The sequence below is a fragment of the Athene noctua genome, chromosome 2 (assembly GCF_965140245.1).
Source record: "Athene noctua chromosome 2, bAthNoc1.hap1.1, whole genome shotgun sequence".
Classification (NCBI taxonomy): Eukaryota; Metazoa; Chordata; class Aves; order Strigiformes; family Strigidae; genus Athene; species Athene noctua.
Window position 1 is genome coordinate 47065651 of NC_134038.1, and position 21206 is coordinate 47086856.

The following is a 21206-nucleotide window of genomic DNA, read 5'->3' on the forward strand; positions in this document are numbered from 1 at the left end:
ACTTCGATGATGAAAAAGAGTAGTTAGTAATTACAGTGCAGAACTCATCACCTACAACTCTGTCAACAGGTTAATTTGTGGAAGAGGTGTACTCTGGATGCATTTGGAGAGAGCAGAATTTAGGACAAAATTATGTTGCTTACTATAAACATGATATGTCAATTTTATTGATCTTGATCCTCCCTCTTTTCTTCAAGTGGTTTTTAATCTCTTCATTAGCAGGAAACAAATGTATTTTTAATTTATTGTAACTAGTAACTTATTTAACTGCAACTAGTAATTTTCTGTTTGGTAGGTAACGGTATCTTAATAGCCAGAGAGAAGTGATGGACAACACTCACTTTTTTTCAAGTCAAAGCAAAGAGATTACAGTTTAATGTGGCCGTGAAAAATGAAGTCTTTTTTCTGTCATGCAGTTTATTTAGAATTATGGAAAGGCTCTGAGAAACAGATAATCTCAGATATATCACTAATCTCAAAGGAGGAAGATTACCTCAAGCACCAGTTGTCAAGAAATTATATTGCCCTAAACAAGCAGAAAAAAAGAAAACCCTAGTGGAAGTTTATCTTTTAAGTAGTAAAAAAAAAATAATTTAAAAACAGTCTGTGTACTTAAGCTTTCTTACCATTAAACAGATCTACTTATGCAAAAATCCTCATTTGTTCTACTGCATTTTTTTTGTATTCCACCTGAACCGCAAACTCTACAATGTTGTCTTTCCATTTATTACTAAATGAGCATGGAAGAGGAGATACACTTAATCAAACAAAGGAAGCAACTAAATTGGGGTTTTAATAATCAGTTCAAATTTACTTAACATATAGTAGGTCTAACTAAATCTAGGTTAAAAATGCCTGATTAATAATAGGACAGAATTCCTCCTTGACAGATTTTCTTTTGTTGGTGAATACGTGAAAAACTTTTAAAGGAGTATTAATTTAAATTATTTCCAAAATTTTAGTATATGTTTCATTAAGATTTTAGTTCAGCAAAGCTCTTACAGACATGCTTGAGTTTAAACTTACTAGTACTGTCATCTGAAATCAACGGCACTTGAATGTATGTCAGATATTTCAGGTGGATTTCATTAAAAGGGAATGATTTATGTTTCCTTGTCCAACAATCCTAAAAATATTATAAAATATGTTAGATGGTTCTTCTTTTTTTTATTAGAATCTATGAACCCATCACAAATCAGGGTATTGGAGCCATTTGTCATCATCATTGCTATGAAGTCCTGGGAATTCACTACACTTTCTGTTTGGCTCCCTCTCTCCTGCTGCCAGGTGGGTAACGGAGGACTGAGAGAGGCGTGTTTTCCCTCTAAACTACATCCATTTGTGGCCAAGCTGCCCCTCAAATCAGTCAGCTGTAGCATGATTACCAAAAGCTTTATCTGCACGTCCCACCACTACGCAGACCGATGTGCCAGCTATGATGGCTTACAGTCTCTGGGTGCCAAACTATATGAAAAAGAAAATGTACCAGGGTGTTACTTCTGCTCAGAGTTAAAATGAGGTACCCAACTCTTTGGCTGGGTGTGTCTGGTGACAGCTGTCACCATACATGGCCTGGCACACCCAGGCTACTCCCTGCCCAAATATCTGAACCTGCGCTCAGTCTGTACCTGGAAATGTACTGTACGTTCCTATTCCTGCTCCCATGTCTCTTGGGCTCCTGATGCACCTCCCTTGCTGACCTCTATTGCCAGACACCATTCATACAGCCCAGTGATTTCTAGCATGTCTGGGCACCCACTAGGCAGCTGATCCAACAAGCTTGGTGTGTGTTGGGCCACTTCTGAATGCTCTGCAGGCCATCAGCAGCTCTTGGGCTGGTCACCACTGTTTTCCTAAAGCAAGACCAGTGGACTTCTAGCTTGTCAGCACACATCTGAATGTGTTAATGTCAAAATCTAAGTCATTGCATCTTCTTGCTATTTCACTCAGTTTCTAGATTTGTAGACGCAGTGACTGGTGGGAAAATACTGTAAACTTAAAGAAGAAATTAGCAAAATATTTGGAATATTTACTGCCACGTTATTCTGATCCCAAAATGCTTTAATTTTTAGAGATGTGTTTATTAGACCCGTAAAAGAGTATGAAAAGTTGTAAGAGGATTATATACTGATAACCAAGAGCAATGAGACAAAATTTACTTCTTCACAAAAATCAAGTCTTGTCAAAGACCTCCCGCCTGGAGTTGAATTTGGCAAGGCTTACTGGTAAACTCTGTCTTCAGGACAAAGGCCTCTGCAACAAGTGGGACCATGTGGAGCAAGGAAGACAACATCAGTGGAGGAGGATCTGGTTAGGGGATGTTTCAACAGACAGTCATAGTCAAGTCCACAGGACCTGATGGGGAATGCACCTATGAGTACTGAGGGAGCTGGCTGATGTCAGTGTGAGGCCACTTGATTGTCTTTGAAAGGTTGTGGCAACTGGGGGAGGTTCCTGAGGGCTGTGAGAAAACCGGTGTCGCTCTTATTCTCAAGAACAGCAAGAAGGATCCAGTGAACTAAAACCTCACCTCAGTCCCTAGAAAGGGGATGGAGTGAATCCTCCTGGAAGCTATTTTCAAGCATATTAAGGACAAGAAGGTGTTTGGAAGCAGTCAGCGTGGATTTATGACAGAAAAATCATGCTTGACCAACCTCTTTGTCTCCCACAATGAAATGACTGGCTCACGGGACAAGGGAGAGTAATGGACATTCTTTATTTTGATTTTAGCAAGGGTTTCAATGCTGTGTTCCGTAATATCCTCATTGGCAAACTAGTAAGCACAGGCTGCACAAATGGACAGTGAAGTGGACTGAAAAGTGGCTGAACAGATGAGCTTAAAATCTTGCGATTAGTGGTACTAAATCCAGTTGGAGTACAATCACTAGTGGTATATCCCCTGGCCTGATACCGGGGCCAAACTGTTTAACATCTTCATAAATGACCTGGATGATGGGACAGAGTGTACCCTCAGCAAGTTTGCAGCTGATACAAAACTGGGAAGAACAACTGATAGACCAGAAGGCTGGGCTGCCATTCAGAGGGACCTCAACAAGCTGGAGAAATATGCAAACAGCAACTTCATGAAGTGCAACAAATGGAAATATAAAGTCCTGAACGTGGAAAGGAATAACCCCATGTACCAGTACAGGCTCGGTGCCAACTAGCAATATGCCTTTTCAGCAAAGGCATCCAATGCCCTCCTGGGATGCATTGGGCAGTGTGTTGTCAGCAGGTGGAGGGACGTGATCCTTCCCCTCTGCTCAGCACTGGTGTCACAACTGGAGTGCTGGGTCCAAAGTCTAGCAAAGGGCCATGAAGATGATGAAGGGACTGAGATGACTGTCATATAAGGACAGGCTGAGAGAGCTGGGATTGTTCAGCCTGGAGGAGAGAAGGCTCAGGGAGACTCTTTAAGTGTGTAATAAGCATCTGATGCAAGGGAGTAAAGAAGATGGAGACAGATGCTTCTCAGGGAAAGGATAGTGAAAGCACAGAAGGCAATGGGCACAAATTAAAATATGGGAAAGTATTTAAAGAAAAAAATTTTCCCTGTGAGGGTTGTCAAACACTTGCCAGGTTGCCCAGAAAGGCTGTGGCGTCTCTATCCTTGAAGATATTCAAAATCATATTAGACATAGCCCTGAGCAACCTTTCTAGCTGACCCTGCTCTCTCCAGTGGTCTCTGCCACCCCAGTGATTCTGTGATGTCCTTGTCTAGCCATTAACCTACACTACAAAAACATATAATGACTCTCTTACTGGAGAGGAATCAGTGTTGTGCCACAGATTTTTCTCTAAAGCCATTGCTCAAGTAAGCCGTGCTCCAAGCCCCTTTTCTGACACATGCAACAAACAAAAAACCATAGAGCTCGCTCTGAGGCCCCTTGAATGCTTGGGAAAGTGTACTCCATATCCTCAAGACGTTTTCTTTGAGGTGTACAGAAGGCTTCTGCAGCACTCTGTGTACTCAAACACTCCAAGCTTTCCTTCAAATGCCAAGGGATCTCAGAGGGAGGTCACAGTTTCATTTAGTCCCGACAGATGCACACATTCCTCCTCCTCCTCCTTACCTCTTTGCCCGTGCTGTGAGAGTGCAGGTGTGTGCTATGCACCAGCTCAGCAGGAAGCTGGAGTAAGGCTATCCACTTCTACCTGCCCACCCCATGTTGGATACCTACTGAGAAGGACTGCCTGGGTAAGGAACTAAACATTCAGACCAGCCAATGGAAACATCTTTCTTCTGAACTACTATGCACGTGGAGTAAGTCAGCTGTGTTTAGACTCACTAAGTTCATGCAAATCACCTGTCCATGTGATAGGCACACGGGGCAAGCAAAGTCTCAGCCATCAGGAGCTGGCTTCTCTGTGTATGTGCCGGCCAGCTGCACACTGCAGCCACCGAGACATTTCTGAGTGGCTGCCAAACCTGGCTGCTGGGTGTCTGGAAATCTGCAGGACATAATATGTATAAGTGAGACACTGAAAATTCTGGGGGAAAGTTTTTAAGGTTCTCCTGTCTGCATACCTGGGCTCGCATCCTTGTATTCTCACCTTCTGTTCTCCCCAGAAGGAAAAATGAGTTATTCTATAACCTTCTGAGCACTACAGCACATTAAACAAACATGGCCTGTTGGAAGTGTCTGTCAACTTGGTCAAGTGCTACTAATGCCATTAGGCTAACAATAGAATGTGATCTTTTTCCTTTTAGTATGATACCTTACAAATCCACCAAGGTGTAAAGATCTCCAGTAAAATTATTCTCTTTTACATTAATTTACAGTAAAAGTTCCTTCTTCTCTTGCTGTCAATTCCTGCCTATTTTGTCTCACCTATATTTAACTGAAGCCTGAAGGGCTCTCTGTGGGTGGCAGAGGAAGCCATCGGTCTCCCCAAGGAGCAGCACTAATGTCAGTCGATTCTGCAAAAGGCAGTGGTGGGCGATGCACCCTGCAGTGCTGGGCTGGGAAACTGTTGTCACCTACTTGCCACCCAGATGCTGGAAAAGTGTTTTCTTCTTTTTTAAACGCACTTTGAAAACATTTATTCAAAATGCTGAATGAAGTATGACATATATAAAATAAAATAGTAAAAATATCTAACGCTAAGCTTCTTAATATTTTGATGACAACCAGGAAAGACTACTCAGTTAAAACTCTGCATTGGTGCTAACAAGTTGCATAGCTTAAATCCATTGTTTATAAGTAATTTTCCTGTTTTAAGATTTGAACATATTTCTGAATTAAAGACTGATTTGTAAATAGCAGACCTGTTGCTACCTGTATTCCATAGCCAGAAACTTTATATATACCCTCCCCAAACAGACAATGGTATTCCTACATTATGCATGTCTATTATTCTTGCTATCCCATCATAATGCTGTTTTAATGAGAAAGGCTTTCTCTGACGCATTGTGCGATTAGGCCTCAATCTGACTAATTAGTTCCTTCAAATGGGTTTTGCAAGTGTCAGCTTTAAATTAGCCAAAGATTTCATGAGGACATGAGGTAACAAAACTTGGTGAGTAAATACATGTGATACACAACAGCTTTCTCATTTCTCTTAAAATAAGGTCCATTTACCTTACATCTGAGTTCATATTTCAATTAGTAAAATTACAGCATTTCAAAAGTCTAATTAAATATACTCTTTTGTACTATATTACAGCAAACAATACATTGGGAAAAAGCTTCTGCACTCCCAAAAGGCACCAAACTGATACTGTAACTGGAGTTGATTTTCAAAGTACCATCTCTGTTACAGATTTGGTGACAGAAAACTGAATTATGGAGACTTTCAAAATAATGTTTTGAGAGAAAAGAAAAAGCCATTTCCAGCCCCCCTATTCAGCAGATTAAACGAGAAGTTTGGAAATGACTGAACATATGAACGTAATTTTAGAGCCTGGCACAACTCAGATTGTGTGTAACAACCCAAGACAAACCAGCTTTTAGAAAACAGGCGGGACACAGTGCACAAGGCTTCTGGTAGCCGCATTCCTGACCACAGGATGGCACTACTGGGTATATTTTAGTAAAGGCAGCACACATCTGCTATAACATTTTAACTCTCTACTGGTGCAATGTCAAGTGAGCTAACACAAATCAAAGGCTGTGCATCTCTGCTTCTGTCTCCAGAAAATGGCCTTGTCTATGTATTTTGTTGAATCAAGACTATGAGCTTGGAGATTTGGTGGTGTGGATGTCCCATACAGGTGATCGCGTGTGATAGGCAAACAATGCCAAGCCCGTGAAGTGGGAAGGGCAAAATGTCTTCATGTTGAATGTCCTTATTACAGTGATAAAATCTTCTCCAGAGGTATGTTTCTTCAAATGCCAAGTCTGACTAATACTACATCTTTCTCTCTTAAATAGCTTCAGTTTTTTTCCTTTGATACAACTGCTGCCAGCTCCCTCTATCCCCCCTAAAAAACTCCCCGTGCCATAAGAAGACTACAGCTTGCTTTGGCACTGTTACCAGCAAAAAGCAAATGTAAAGTGAATGTAAATGTTAACAAATTGGGTTATTTATATTTTTCATTAATTTTGAAACAGTATGTTACCAGCTCTAAGGATACAGGGTATTTATCCCCAATCTCGTATTAATTGCTATTTTCTTTAAAAAATAGCTTGTGATAACAAGAGAATACATAATTTATCAGTTCTTTATAACAGTTTCTTCCTTCAAGGCTATAGAAAACAAGCTGAAATTATACTGTCAACTAACACAGGTCAATGAAAAAGAATGAGGACCTATTACACATTTAGAACTGCTTGAAGACAAAACCCCTCCTTGGCCTGCCATCTCCTGTTTTTCAGAGTTTGATCCGTGGCTATTTTTTTTGTCTTCTGTAATTACTTTTTTCTAATCATTTAGGGTTGGCATGACTGTAAACAGTAACACAAGGTACAGAATACTAATGAAATGTGAATTGTGCATTTTCTTGAATATAAAAGATGTAGTATTTTACATGTATGCATATGCTTAAGTTCATCCGTATTCTATTAATTTAAATCATTTCTTATGTAATGTGGACTGAATTTGGCCCATAATATTTTCATTTACTAAAAATAATAAGATAAATAGTTAACATGAACTTAATGCTTGGGTAAGCTGCCTGATACCAGAATTGCATTTTTCACCCAAAGAACAGAAGAGACATACTAAAGAGTCATGGCATATGCTTCTCTCTTCTGAAGAGTTTGGGTCAATCCAGAGGATTTCTGGGACAAAATTCCAATACCAGCCTCAGATGTTGAATGCAAGAGCATTGCTTTGAAGTATAACATCCACGTGACACACAGGACTTCGGCGAAAAAGCATCTTATGCCTGAAGTCATAAGGACAGTTCATATTCTAATTTCATTTAACCTTTTGCTGAGATTAGTAATGGAGGTGCTAATTACTGCCATAAATTCAATATTTCATAGGTATTTAAACACCTATTACATTTGAAGACAATAAGATTTATTTGCTCAAAAACCTTTTGGGATCCAAGCTGTAATCAGCTTTGAGATAAGGAGAGATGGACCCTGGTATCCAGAAGATCCATTTTTTTGGTATCAAATTCATTTAAGTAGACAATATTTCAATCAGAGAAACTGTAGAGAATATTCGACTCAACTCTGACTTGTGTTCACACAATCTTTCCACATTTACCCTCCTGCCATTACTCATATTCAAAGCAGTCTTCTGCAAGAGCTGCTCAGTGCTCCAGTTCCCCGTCTGATTTGTTCAGTAACCAGAACAGCAGTATCAGGAGGCAACTACAGTGGCTGCCATTGCAGTAATTTGCAGTATCATGCACTAAAACTTCACATCTCTTAAGAAAAAAGATATGAGGAATAGGCCAAAAAAAGGAGAAAAGCTCCTGTTGACACAAACATAGCTGGAGAGTCAGCAGCAGTGAGAAAGGAATCAAGACTGCAGAATGTGAAATGACAGATAAACGGGATTTAGGTGAAGATCCACACATCTATCCTTCCTCCTCCTCTGTGTGACAGAAGCTCTTTAATGACACTGTCAGGGCCCCTAGATGGAGTAAGAGTCCCAACATACATGGCCACTTATCTGTCATCCTTTATTTTACACATGCAATAAAGATATCCTGCAAATCCAAGACAAAATAAGTTTCAAGGCAAAATATAGATGAATGAAATGGGGAAAATTAAACTTGGGGAAGATCAGTGCCTGAACAAGAGATGCAGTATGATACTAGTGTTGGCTTCATTTATCAGAAAATGAGTTCAACCTCCTCAAACAACACACACCAAAAGACTGATTCATTCCTTTCTTTGTGCCATAGTAATGTCAGTGAGTTCAACAGAGTTACTTTCAATTTACTTTCTGTCAGGAAAGGAGACATCCATCTATCCATCCACATGGACAGAAGAAAAATACACAGAACTCCTCCTGGAATTAGCTTCCACTTTTCTCAGTAAAGGGACAAAAACTGTTCACAAATACCTTGATAGAAACCCATTGCAGCCAACAACAATATCACAGATATCATTCAGTCTGAATTCAGCCTAGGAATGCCTTAATTCAGCACAAGGAAAACGGCTCTGTAAAACCATTGTATATCACAAACATTAACACCAGGAAGCTGAATGTTCATTGTGTAGAGTCCCAGAACCATATTAATAACAATGTGCACTGAGGACATTATATTGTGTGGTCTCTTCACACTTATAAAAGCAGGAAATTATTTTTATGGCCAACATCTTCTGTTCTCACAATTTGTTCTAGCTTACCAGATATATGCTGTACGAAATCTTACACTAAGACTTACAGAAATTAATACTAGGTGCAGCTGGTGGGTAAAAATACGAGCTAATGGTTAAGCTAAAGCTTCTCTTTGAATATTCTGGGTGTTATAAAGTTGATCTATACTGTTAGAGGTACACAAACTGACTTTTGATTTAACTCTGAAAATAAATGGACATGGAAAAAAACACTCTTTGGGATTTATAGAAGGAGAGAATGATAGTAAAAATTATGTCAGGTCCCACACTCAGACTTTCCTTCTGTGGACTATCTGCTGTCTTTCCCCTGAGGAAGCCCGTAATTGCTGAGAACATTCACCATAGACAGCCAGTGTCCCTGCTGGCTCCACAGAGGGTTTATTTGTAAAAGTTACTGGAGACAGAGGCTGAAAGGGAACGAGAAAGGACTGGAGACAGATCAGACTGCCTATGTGAGGTTGTGACGGAGATCACTGTTTAGGCAGGAAGATCGTGCAGACTGTGTGGTTAAGGTGGAGGAAAGCTGTGTAGTACCTGCTAATTCTCCAGAGCTGAGTGACAAGAGTTAAAACCAGGACAGGGCAAAAAGACCTCAACAAATATCCCAATTCAGCAGATGCAATGGAGAAGGACACTTGGAATGCAATGCTACAACACAGATAGGGCAAAATGCTGCAATTTACCTCCTCAGGAAAACAATTTTCTGCAAGGATGTAAAAACTATCCTTTACAGAAAACATGTATGGACTGAGGTCATGTATGACTCCTCAAGAGTTACTGCTTTGAGTCAAGAATACAGAGGTAGAGTTGGTTCAAGACGATGGACTGAAGCTCCCTCGGAACAAAGGACAATAATCACCAAACTCACTGATATCTACTCCAAGGATGACCTTTTACTTTTTCTTCCCAATTTTCACATAAAAATGTTGTCATATGGCAAAAAACTAAGAGAATCACCAACATGCGACAGGCATTAAGTCACCCTGCTTAGTGAACTCTGGCACATTATGGCAGTGTTCATGTGACATCAGGACAGACCCAGCAAAACACCCAAATGGGACAGACCAGAACAGCCCAGGGAAAGGTAGGTAACAAAGGCTCAAATGTAACAAACGGTTTGCCTGAAGAAAGGTGCTTGGAGCCAAGAGGATAGCAGGAAAGGAGATCAGCCAAGAGAATGAGTGTTGCAGAGAGAGATAAAGCAAATGTCACAGATAATGATATGAGGCTGAAGAAGGGACAGGGAAATGATGAAGGAGACTTGAAAACAATTAAGTTTGAGGGGAAAAACAAGAGGGTGAAAGAAGAAAAAGTTTTCACATGAAGAAGCAGCATCCCTCAGAAGATACGGTGATCCTGTGATCGTGAAGGTATCACTTTGTTTCCACGAGATTGTATGTCTGCATGTATTTTGCAATTCTTAGACTGTCTAGAAGAATACTAAGCTAATAATAATATATTTTCTCTCGTTTGCAGTGTTCATTAGGAGGACTGATGCGAAATAAAATGCAGAAACTTTCTGGTTTCGGGTAACTACTCCAAAGCCTGCCAGACAAAGGTGACTGACGCCGGTTACCAGCAGCAGATGTTCAGAGACATCAGTGGGGAACTGAACTGAACTCCAACCTTAAACCTGCATCAGGAAAGCCATCAGAAATAGCACAGTGAATGGCAGTTTTCACAGAGTTCAGGAAGTCAGAAAGAAGAGATTTTCAGCTATGATCCAATTACAAAAGCTGTCGGCATCAAGGCAGGGCTGAGCCACCTGTGTAGCAGAGGGCAGCATGTAGGTATGCTTGGGACGTGGCCTAATCTACGTGTCTGTCAACTTCTGACTCAGAGGAAGCCAATTCAGTGATTTTCATCTGTAAAGGACAAAACAGTATTAGCTGACAATCTTCTGCAACTCAGTTTTTAACAGAAGCCACTTGGAATTATGGGTATGTTTGAAAAATAGCTCTCCAAGCAAATGAAAACGTGGAAGTTTAAGATACATATCCTTGTTTGATTCACTCTTTTTGACATTAAAATGAATTCCAAGTATCTACTGATAGTTCTTGTATCAGTCTTGTACGAGACAGACTTGCCATGAGACAGTGGTAGCCTTTCAGATCAAATACTCAGGGACATCTGAGATACCACAACCCTTTTACGTAGTAACAGTACACTTGGTGCTAACATTGAAGAAAAGGTTGAACAGCAGTCCCTCAATGAACACGCCAAATTTACAGGTTATATGTCAGCTCTCTAACAGCTATTATGATCTGTCAAGTATATTAATAAAATCTTACACTTAAAAGGAAAAGAAAAGAAAATCTGAACCAATTTTCAGGATATTGTGCTGTGAGTGAACACTTACAGACTAAAATCATTATGAAGGATTTGTCTGCAGGGAATATGCTAAATCAAGCCCTTTTGAACTTTTGATTAAATAATTGATGCATAATGCAGAATGTATAATATATGCATCCTTTCCCCATAGTTGCCTGGAAACCCATATGGAACGGTACTAGCAGTTCCAGGAGCATTTAGTCTCTAAGTCGCTTGTAAAGACAAAGGAACAAAAAAGTTTTAAAAATCATTAACTCATCTTTCTTTCTATTATTCAAGTACTGCAGGATACCAGAATTAGTAACTTACACAATGGTATCATGACTCTTGTAATATAGAGTACTTTTTTTAAAGCTGTATCTCTTGGAGTCATGTGAATAATGTCATTCACTATAAGTGAACTGTAAGACTCAGCTTCTGTTAAAATATAAAACAAAGAACACAACTAATATTTCCAGCCTCTATCTTTGTGTAATAATAAGCAGATCATAGAATATCCAAGACAGTCAACAGAGAATAAAAATAAGAACCCAAAATGGTGGGTTATCTTTCCAAATTATAGGATTTTTAAACAAATCTCATAGAAGACTGATCACTGAGGGTTTAGAAGAATATGAGAAAGCCATGATCACAAATTCAAGAGGCAGACTGTCTTCCCAGGAAATAATGTTTCAAATTGCAGCCAAGCAGACCTTTTGCTCTTCTTGAATAGGCAACATTGCTTGTCATTCAGTTTGATTGCTCTGTGACCCAGCTCGAATCTGTCTTGTGCTTTACTGCTTCCAAGATGGAAAGAAAAACATGATAAAAACCAACAGTGAGAACAGAGCGCTAACCATGGAAACCTACAGTGATGAAGGATTAAGTTATTTAATCTAAACAACTCTGTAATCATGATAATTTTGTGGCTCTGCTTCTAGTGGTCATCCTGAGAAAAAAAGAATGAAGGGCAAGCACAAAATTGCACAGGCTATACAGTCCTTGAGAAGTAGAAGGCAGAATATTGAGAATTAATGCCTCCTGCCATGGCAGGGATCTTCACGGGATTCTTGCACACGGAGGATACCACCATCAAGCATATCTTGTGCACTCCGTTTCACTTTAGAGAAAATAAATACTTGATGAGTCAAAGAAAGAATGGCTTTATGCTACAGCGACAAGAGGTCTCATTTAAAGCAAGAGAAGTGGTTGTCAGTTTCCAAATAAATTAACATATAAAGATGGTGGTTAAATAACAACAGGACAGACTGGAACATTTCTGAACATCTTCTAGGTTTGTGTTTTGGGAACTTTTCTGGATACGTAAGATCAGTGCATATTTTGTCATGCAGAACAGAAAGTTGAACCTGGATATCCTGTTGACTTCCACAGCCACTGGATAACACAGAGGCCACAGAACCATTGCCAGTGTGCAGTCAAGACTTCCATATCCTTTGCTTTCACTATAAGTACCAGACACTGTGACTTTTCATTTTGTGGTGAATCGCACATTGAATGGAACGAGATAAAACAATATTTTAACTGTCAGCCCAGTATAGAAAAAACCCACTCCAAATTCTAGTAATTTTATTTAGGTTTAATCAAATAATTTTTTAAAAGTGCTTGCCATCCTGTTGGGGGCCAGTAGCTCACACAGGCTGATATCTTTTGATACCCAAATTGTCAGTTTCTAGGACAAAACTAGTTTCAGCAGCTTGCTGTAGCGTTACAAGAGGTATAAGAGCACAGACGGAAAAAAGCTTTAAGAAAAGCATCTAAAAATAGTGTGTTTACAATAACTGTCATTCATTTTCAGTGGGAAATTATTATATTTCAGGAGGGTGAGAAATTATTCTAACTTAAAACAAATGTAAAAAGGCAGATCAGACCAGAGAAGTGCCCAAGAGCATGTATGGAAATTAATCTGACATGCCCAAGTGCCTCTGCGGTGACTACTTAAGCCCAGAGGAGGTAGGAGGAAGAGCGGGGTGGAGATGGAGGAGACTGCCTTGGACATTCACAAGGTTTCCATCACAGTCATGGCAGCTGTGTTCCCGATGTGGAAACAGCTGTACTACAACTTGGATAAGACAAAACAATGAAGAAAAAAAAAAAAATCACTCACACAGAAGAATACTGAAGGGAGAAACAAAGACACTGAAACCCTGAGGTGTTGGGATTAAACTGCCAGAGAAACAAGCTCCCTTTTTGTCTGCATTAGTTAAGCCACATATTACTATCACCAGCACAGCTTTAGGTTCAAACTTTCAACTGTCAATGATTTATTCCGATCTAGGGAAATCAGCAAAATCTGCTTTTTGCAGCCAGAGTCATAGAATAATGTCACAACCATTCATGAAAGTTCATCAAGGATAGCAGTAGCTGTACATTTCTGTATTAGTGAGTAATGTTTAATGGTATAATGGTTTTGATTACAATACATTGTTATGTTCTATTCCTGTTGCCACCATAGCCCAGAGGGAATTTGCATGTGAACATGATATTTCATTTCAGCTTGTTAATAAATTCACTGAAAAACAGTATTAAAATAAACCAACTGTACAATGATCACTGGGGAATTGTGCTTTTTGGTGTTTCATGAATACTGGTGAATGTTGAGGGATATGTGTCACTGCTGTCATTGGTCCTTCATGCCTTGTTTTAGGAAAGCCTATTATGCTTCTGTGTCTGAATGCTATGGATAAACAGCTGTAAATCAACCTCATCAATATGGCATTTTCCTGGTGGTGAGGGAAGCTGAGCAGGGGTCTATATGGTGAGAATGTATATCAGGTGCTCCAAAAACCTGCTCCGATGGACTGGAGGTGAAGTTAAGGATGATACCCTAATGTTTGACTTTGTCAGAGTAAGAGGTTTAGTAGTTTTTCAAGTTCTGTGACTATTGCAGACCTCACAGTGCTCACCCGTAGTTTTTCCATTTCCTCCTTGATTCTTACAGTGTGCACTATTTAGGGCCACCTTTAAAGCACATTTAGAAAATTTAGATGATGAAGTCAGCTATTCACATTTTGTACTTTTTGTACAGTACAGACTGGAATAAACATGTAGCAGCATGTTTAATCAGCTTTCTGCACCTGCTTCCTATCTGCTTTTATTAACCCAAATAATGAAATCGAACAACAAATTATTAGCATGCTGCTATTTCCAAGACTATATTCCACACCATGATCCAGTAGAGCAGCCACAGTCAGCTTCCACATTCTGAGATGTGAAGATGACATAACCACCAGCAGTGTTTTCTCCTGGTTCTGTCTGTCCAAGACTCTTGGCATTCATTTGGGATTGTTCATGCCCAAATCTCAAGATCTTCTCAAGACTTCCTTTTTTTTTTCCAGAAATGTCTACATCTGTAGTATTTATACTAGTATAAATACTAGTATTTATAACTAAGAGAAGACTACTGCTACTGCAACAGGTCTATTGCTACAGGAGTTCTGCAAAGTAATAAGCAAGTAGCCTGCAATCATCTCTTTATATACCCATCACATCCTCAAAGGTACCTACATTACCTACAGAGTTTCTCTTTTCACTACTTCCAATTTTAGAAATTGTTAGCAGAAATAGAGAAGCATAAAATGAGTTTATATTCATGGTGTGCTAATAAAGCTTCCCAGTTTTCAGGATTTCTGCATGTAGAATTTTGTGGGTCTCTTGCTTTTGGGATTTCTGTTGCATATCACATCCCATGTTTGGGCACGTAGCAGATTCAGAGGTGTGTCAACAATAATTTGCAAATGTTATTGTTATTTATTTGTAGCATTAACATAGGCAAAGAGGAATGCTCAGATTTGCAGGGATTTTTCTTTAAAAGATAATATTAGAGCTTTTTCAAATTTATCTACTTATAATTTTCTGATTTCTTAAGAATTTCTTGCTTTTCTGAAGAATGAAGCTGGACTGGATTTATTTCTATCCTGTTTGACAAATAATTGCAATGATGATATTGATTTTTCTCACTTTTCTGATTTTATTTAAACTGCGTGTTGGTTTAAATGCTCAGAGAGATTTTTATAAAAGAAATGCTTTTCACATGCATAGTAGTTTCCTAAAGCTTTATAGAATTATCAGAAAGACATATATTTGCAATTTTGAAGACTGTTCGCTAAATATCTTAAAAGTAGTCTTCCTCTTCTGAAAATGAAATATTCCATGGAAGAAATAACGTGATCAACAGTGTTAGTACTCAAAGTGGAACATATGTAGTGGTATTCTGGTAAATGGTGGTAAACTGTCACCTCTTCTATAATCTCTGGCCAGATAGTTTAACTAATCTCAGGAGAAATGCTGCAAGAGAGAATGGCTTTCAGAATACGAAGGGACTTTTGCCCATTGCACACTGCCTGCTTCACCAGTAAAACCCAGCTGGCTGCTGAAGGTTTCAGCAAAACAGCCTTTTGTACTGAGAGAAGAATTCACAAAGGGAGGCCAGAAGATGAACCTGTGGCTGTGTTTGCATTGAAGACAGCAGAAACAAACAGTGTATTGTTGTGATAAGCATAGCTGCCTCCTAAATGATATCCTGTGACTGACTATGCTAATGGGCACCTTTGGGTAAAAGAGATGATCTTAATAAAACCTCTGCTCTGCTTTCCTTGGAACAGCCACTTCTGGCACTCAAAGCAGCTCTCTGCTTTCATCCTCATACACCTTCAGCCTGTAGCTGAGAGCAGCTCCCTGCAATTTATTAAATTAGCTCTTTAAAAGAACCCTATAAATACACTCTTTCCAAGCAATTTTTTCCTAGTAAGTCTGGGCTGGTGTGCCAGGGCAGGGCAGGAGAGCACAGCTAAAAGAAGACAAGAATGGCTTGAGTGACAGGAGGTGCTATGCACAGGGAGTGGAGCAGAACTGCCTTTGAGCTTTTTCTTTTAATATTCCCCCTTAAATGAAACAGCTCAGATGCAGCAGAAATGGTTTTTTCCCCATGTCCCTTTTTTTTCTTTTTCTCCTGAACTTACTATTAGGTGGTGCATAATGGCAATTTCTGTACAGAAAAAAAAAAAAAAAAGAAAAGAAAAGAAAAGAAAAGAAGAATAGCTGACATGAGCTGGAGGTCTGATATTAACCATTTCAGGCAGTGCTCAGTTCAGTGGATCTATGTTTAGAAGCTCTGTCTTGGACAGCCGTTGCTTGAATTCACATCAGGTGAATGAATGGCTTCTTCTCCCACTAATAAGAGAGCCATCTGGGAGAGCAGCAGTCTACCAGAAACAACCAGAAGAAAACTGTACTTGATGGTGAAATGACGCACACAATTCAGCCCACTCCAAAGCAACAAGCATTATTTCTTAAGTTGCACAGAATCTAATTCTTAGGACAACATTTTAAGTCCCTCCTTTTTTTTTCTTCATAAGATGTTGATACAGTATAAGTCTTGATATAAGGTCAGTAATCACTCCTCCTAGGTTATCAATGGCAACCATAAGACAAGCACTATCTATGAGTGACTTGGCACAAGCTGGCAAACTGAAAGGCATGTGTATTGGTTCTCTACAAAAAGAAACAACAGTTCCACAAAAGCAGATCACCATTGCTAAATAAGAGGAACAAAGTTAAGATTAACAACCAATATTTTTAGGCAGCCAGCCACTCCCAACAATGAGGCTACTGCATCCGTAGGTTTTTATTCACTTGCTTTGTATACAGTTATTGAAGCAATTAGTGTTATGACTTTGCTATCACTGTCAGCTTAATTGGATAGTCTTGTCACCTCAGACTACTGTATTCTGTTACCATGAAAATTAAGTGAAAATTTAATCCACTTAAACATACAATTTTAAAAAACTGAATAAACAAATGAATGCAATATAATAATGTCTTTCAACACATTTCCTCCTGAATGGGAGAAGCCAGCTGCTGGGCAGGTACTAAACCCCTCCTGCGTTTTGTGTCTAGCAGCCTGCTTGTAATGTGATACTTAATCCTTCAATCCATACTTCAGCTAAACACATATTAAAAACATGAGAAACATGCTGCAGAAGCGACTAAACGACCAGCTCCATAGCTAATAATCCAATAAATACTCTTCAAAGTCTTTTCTACCACAACTTGGCCTCTCCAGTATGTTCGGATGGCATAAGAGAAACATTTCCATAATACAGATAGATGTAATCTCAAAACTAGGAACACTCACCAGGGCAGTTAATCTCTATCTGCAGTGAGCATTTCTTAACATACTTACCACTGTGTGTAGCTCAAGAGCACCGATGCTGTCATTCTAGTTTAGATATGAAGACTAAAAAACCTAATTTTTCTCTGCATCAGTCCTCTCCCTACTGCTACTGCTGACAAGAGTTACCTGGATATTTTTTTTTTTGACTTGTTGTGGAGAGGTCCGGTAAAATGCATAAACCAAAACTTGCCATTCTAAGTATTTGCATACTATTTTAGATAGAGAAGAAAGGATACACCCCATTACAGATTATATATGTATTTCCCCTTTAAAGTTCACAGCACATGACTGTGCTAATAGAAACTGCAGCTGTAAAGGAAGAAACACTGAATCTCAGAAGAAGCATTAAAAAAGTCACTAATCAAGTGGGAAACTTCTCAAGAACAAAGCCTAGATGGAGGAAGACGGACATGTAGAGATCAGAAGCACCTTCACTCTCTTAGAAGAGATGTTTCTATCTGGCCCTCTGGAAAAAAGGGGGTTGCCTGACACTGCACTTACTTTGCTGCACCCCAAATAGATGAGGACTGGAAACAGCATTTCTTCTCATGCAGTTGCTACAAAAGCACTTAATTTGCATGATCTTGCAGGAACGCACAAATGTATTTTACAAGAAAACTGGAAAAAGTAGTTAACATACTTATTAATTAAAGCTGTGGCCTGCATCACAACCCATTCTTCTATGACTGAACCACTGGCATGTTTGAGACAAGCTCCTTATATACAAGCTCCTTATATACACAGGTTAATATTTAAAATCTGCCCAGGCACTCTGACTAGTTTCCTTCACAGTGGATATGGATCAAATAGTCCTGGTTTGTGACTGATATGAAAGACAGACTGGGGAGTACAATAGAAAGCTAGTAACATTTCTATACGAAAGAAGAGCTGACATACTTACAGTTGCATTTCTTCTGAACAAATCTAAGCTTGCATGCTGTTCGGTAGGTGGACAAACGAATGCGATCCAGATCTTGAGCCCCTAGTGGAAGAAAATAACAGCCACATTTGTCTGGAATATGACCTGTGTGTATCTTTGCTAGCAGGGAAGCCAGAGAACAAAGAGGACACATGAGCTAAGTCTGTTTAATAATTTTCAAGGCTCTCTCCTTTGCAGGGAGAATAGAGAGGGGCGAGGAGAAAGAAGGGGAATGGCAGGAGCTACAGTGTTAAAAGACTATTATAAAGGAAGGCAAGGAATAGTCAGCCCACTGTGTCTATCACTTTGAAGAACAATCTGGTCAAGCTGCAGGCTAAAAGACACACTGGCCAGGCTCCAACAGCAAGGAAAACCTCGATCTAATTTTAATACATAACAAAAAAGCTCGTAACAAATATCTTTGGCTGACATGCCAGATCAGAACAAAGTATTGCCAGCAAACCAAATTAGAAAAAATACTGTGCCATAACAAAAAGACTGATACCAATCTGCAGAAGGGGGCAAAGATAATGCAAAGGGCGGGAGGCCTTTCTCCGCTTTACAGAGGTGTGTTCTCTGCAATGGAGACCAAAAAGGGTCAAGTCTCTGCTTCACACATAGCCTGGCCCTGGCTGCTGCAACTTAAAGATCTGGCAACATTTCCAAAGCAGCTGTCCAGGAGATGGGTATAAACTGACTGCAAATACAAGCGCAGTACAGAGGGACCAGGATGGGGGCAGAACCTGGCACAGCGTCTTTAGGTCTCCTGCTGCTGTGTACCACTCATAACACTTCCCAAAATCCTCAAAAAGAAGATGAGAAGATTGTGATTTACAGCTCTCTCCTTCTTGGCTGGTATGTCTTACATAAAGTGTTGCCTCATGGCTACAATATGGCCAATGAAATCAAGACTGCTTATTAAATTTATCACACATTTCACAGAAAAAAATTAAATTTTTGTGTATTTGCTTTTTCACGGTGGTTATCCTTACAACAGGAGTAAAACCTTGTTCTGTTCAGTTGAGCAAGGTACCAAGTTACAAAAAACAGAGTTTCTTAAGGAACAGTCCACACGAAACACATTCAAACAAGGTACAGTCAGGCTGTAAGAGAAGTGGACTAGAATATGGCCCTATTCTACTTTTACACATGCATCCTGAATGCTTTCTTTAAGATTCATCTTGACTTTACTAGATTGGCTGCTCAGCTGCACTGTTGTACACATAGCCATGTCAGCATTGTTCACCCACACTTTCTTAAACAATATGTCATCCTTTGGACCCAAATTTTTCAAATGTGCTTTGACCTGTGAGATGAAAATGAGAACGATACTCTCCTCTCTCCCCAGATTCAGCTCTTTTCTTGACCAGATTCTCTCACACCATCTTTCCAGGGCTTCCAGCTACTCCCTTTTGCCAGTTTGCTGTCTTAACACCATCTGCTCCTGGGAGAAGCTGCTCTTAACTACTTAACATCAGGTCTGGAAAGTTTTTTTAATTTTTTTCATTATATGCTTTATTGTTAAATTACAGAGGTTTTCCTCTTATCCATTAGTATCCCACTGACAGCTTTTGGAAAACTTTACTGGTAGAAGGGATGCTAACACTTACAACACAAAGTTTTTCCTTTTTTAATAGGACCAATGAGTAAGATGAATTTAACTTTTTCCCTCTTTAGTGAAAGCTCCTCATAAAAGCTTCCAGTGATACTTTACAGAAATTCAGCCTTTTAACAAGATGTAAAGATTCAAAGCAAAGTGAGATTGGCTCAGAGAGCTTCCTAGGTTGCCATATTAATACTAAAATAAATAAATTTGTAGGCAAGAATGTCGCTTTGTTTCTTCACTATTTACTCACACAGTGGATGGTACTATTTTGATATTCTTTTTGGAGTAGGTGTTTTTGCTGATAGATCCCTGGAACAGACAATTTAATTTTATCATGATTCACATTTTACCACATTCAGAGATCTATTTGTCAAATAACTTCTGTGGAAAAGTGACTTCACTTACATGGAAACTCCTGAAAAACAAGTGAAAAGACGCACAGGACTGAGCATTACAAATAAGACTGTGAATTTGTAACTTGCCTACAGGATTGCTAGTGGCCTCTCCTTTCTTTTGGCCGCTTGCAGTGTTTCACTCTTTTTCTTTTGAATATGCTCATGACATGTAACACTATTTGCAGTTTGCAAAACCAATAAGGGGATACATTGCAAGCTTTGTCTGCTGCTTTCCTGCAGGGTAGCATGTGCTGGCAGCACAACAGTGATGTATGCACATTTTGACATCTCTTCATCGGTCTGAATATACCTGAGAATGTTGGGTAAGACCAAGTGTAATCTAGTGATTTGACATCCAGTGGTGCATTCTGAGATGTAAGACACAATCTAAGCTTTAACCACAGGACTCTACAGAAGGTGATATTGATTATAATACTAATTCACAGAAGTTTGTAATTTAGGACTAGAAAGATGCCTCTTCTGAAGGGAAGGGAACAAAAAACTCGAACTAAGCTTCTTTAAATACAGGGAATATCACACAGTAGCTCAAATCTAAAGTAAGAGTCAATCTATCCATTCCTTGTTCAGGACAAATTTCCTACTTAAAAAGTCAGGAAAAGTTGGATTTTTTTTTTGCTGTCTTGTGTAGTCTGGAACATGACTCTCCTTCTAGAAGTATTGTGAGATTCTGTGATTTTAATCACAGACTTGCAGATATGACTACAAGAACATAAACCACTGGCAAAGTTCCCTATAATAGGAATTTTCTTCTTCTAACATCAGCAGGTTGTGGAGTTTAACTTTTTACCAGAAACTTAACGTCTGTTACAATGTTAAGAAGGTTCACATTGCCAACAGTATATAGCCTGTGTGGAGCACTTGGTTTGTGTTAAGCATGGATTTGTGGGCTCGCACACAGTTGAGAGCAACTGAATGCAAGGGCACGTTGAGCTTCTGTTTCAATGAAGCACACCCTTTACACACTCAGGAATCCAAGGGACTCCCAAAATGCAAAATTTGGTGTTTTATGAATACAGAT

At 39.3% G+C, this 21206-nt stretch overlaps 1 protein-coding gene across 9 annotated transcripts in view; it reads right to left on the minus strand.

Moving 5' to 3' along the window:
• The window catches only part of DTNA (dystrobrevin alpha), a 188962-nt gene that overhangs the window by 76510 nt on the left and 91246 nt on the right, over positions 1-21206 (minus strand). For all 9 annotated transcript variants that reach the window (XM_074898999.1, XM_074899006.1, XM_074899007.1 and 6 more), the window contains one exon: positions 18149-18229. In XM_074898999.1, coding sequence (XP_074755100.1) covers positions 18149-18229 — 81 coding nt within the window. The remainder of the gene's footprint in view (positions 1-18148; positions 18230-21206) is intronic.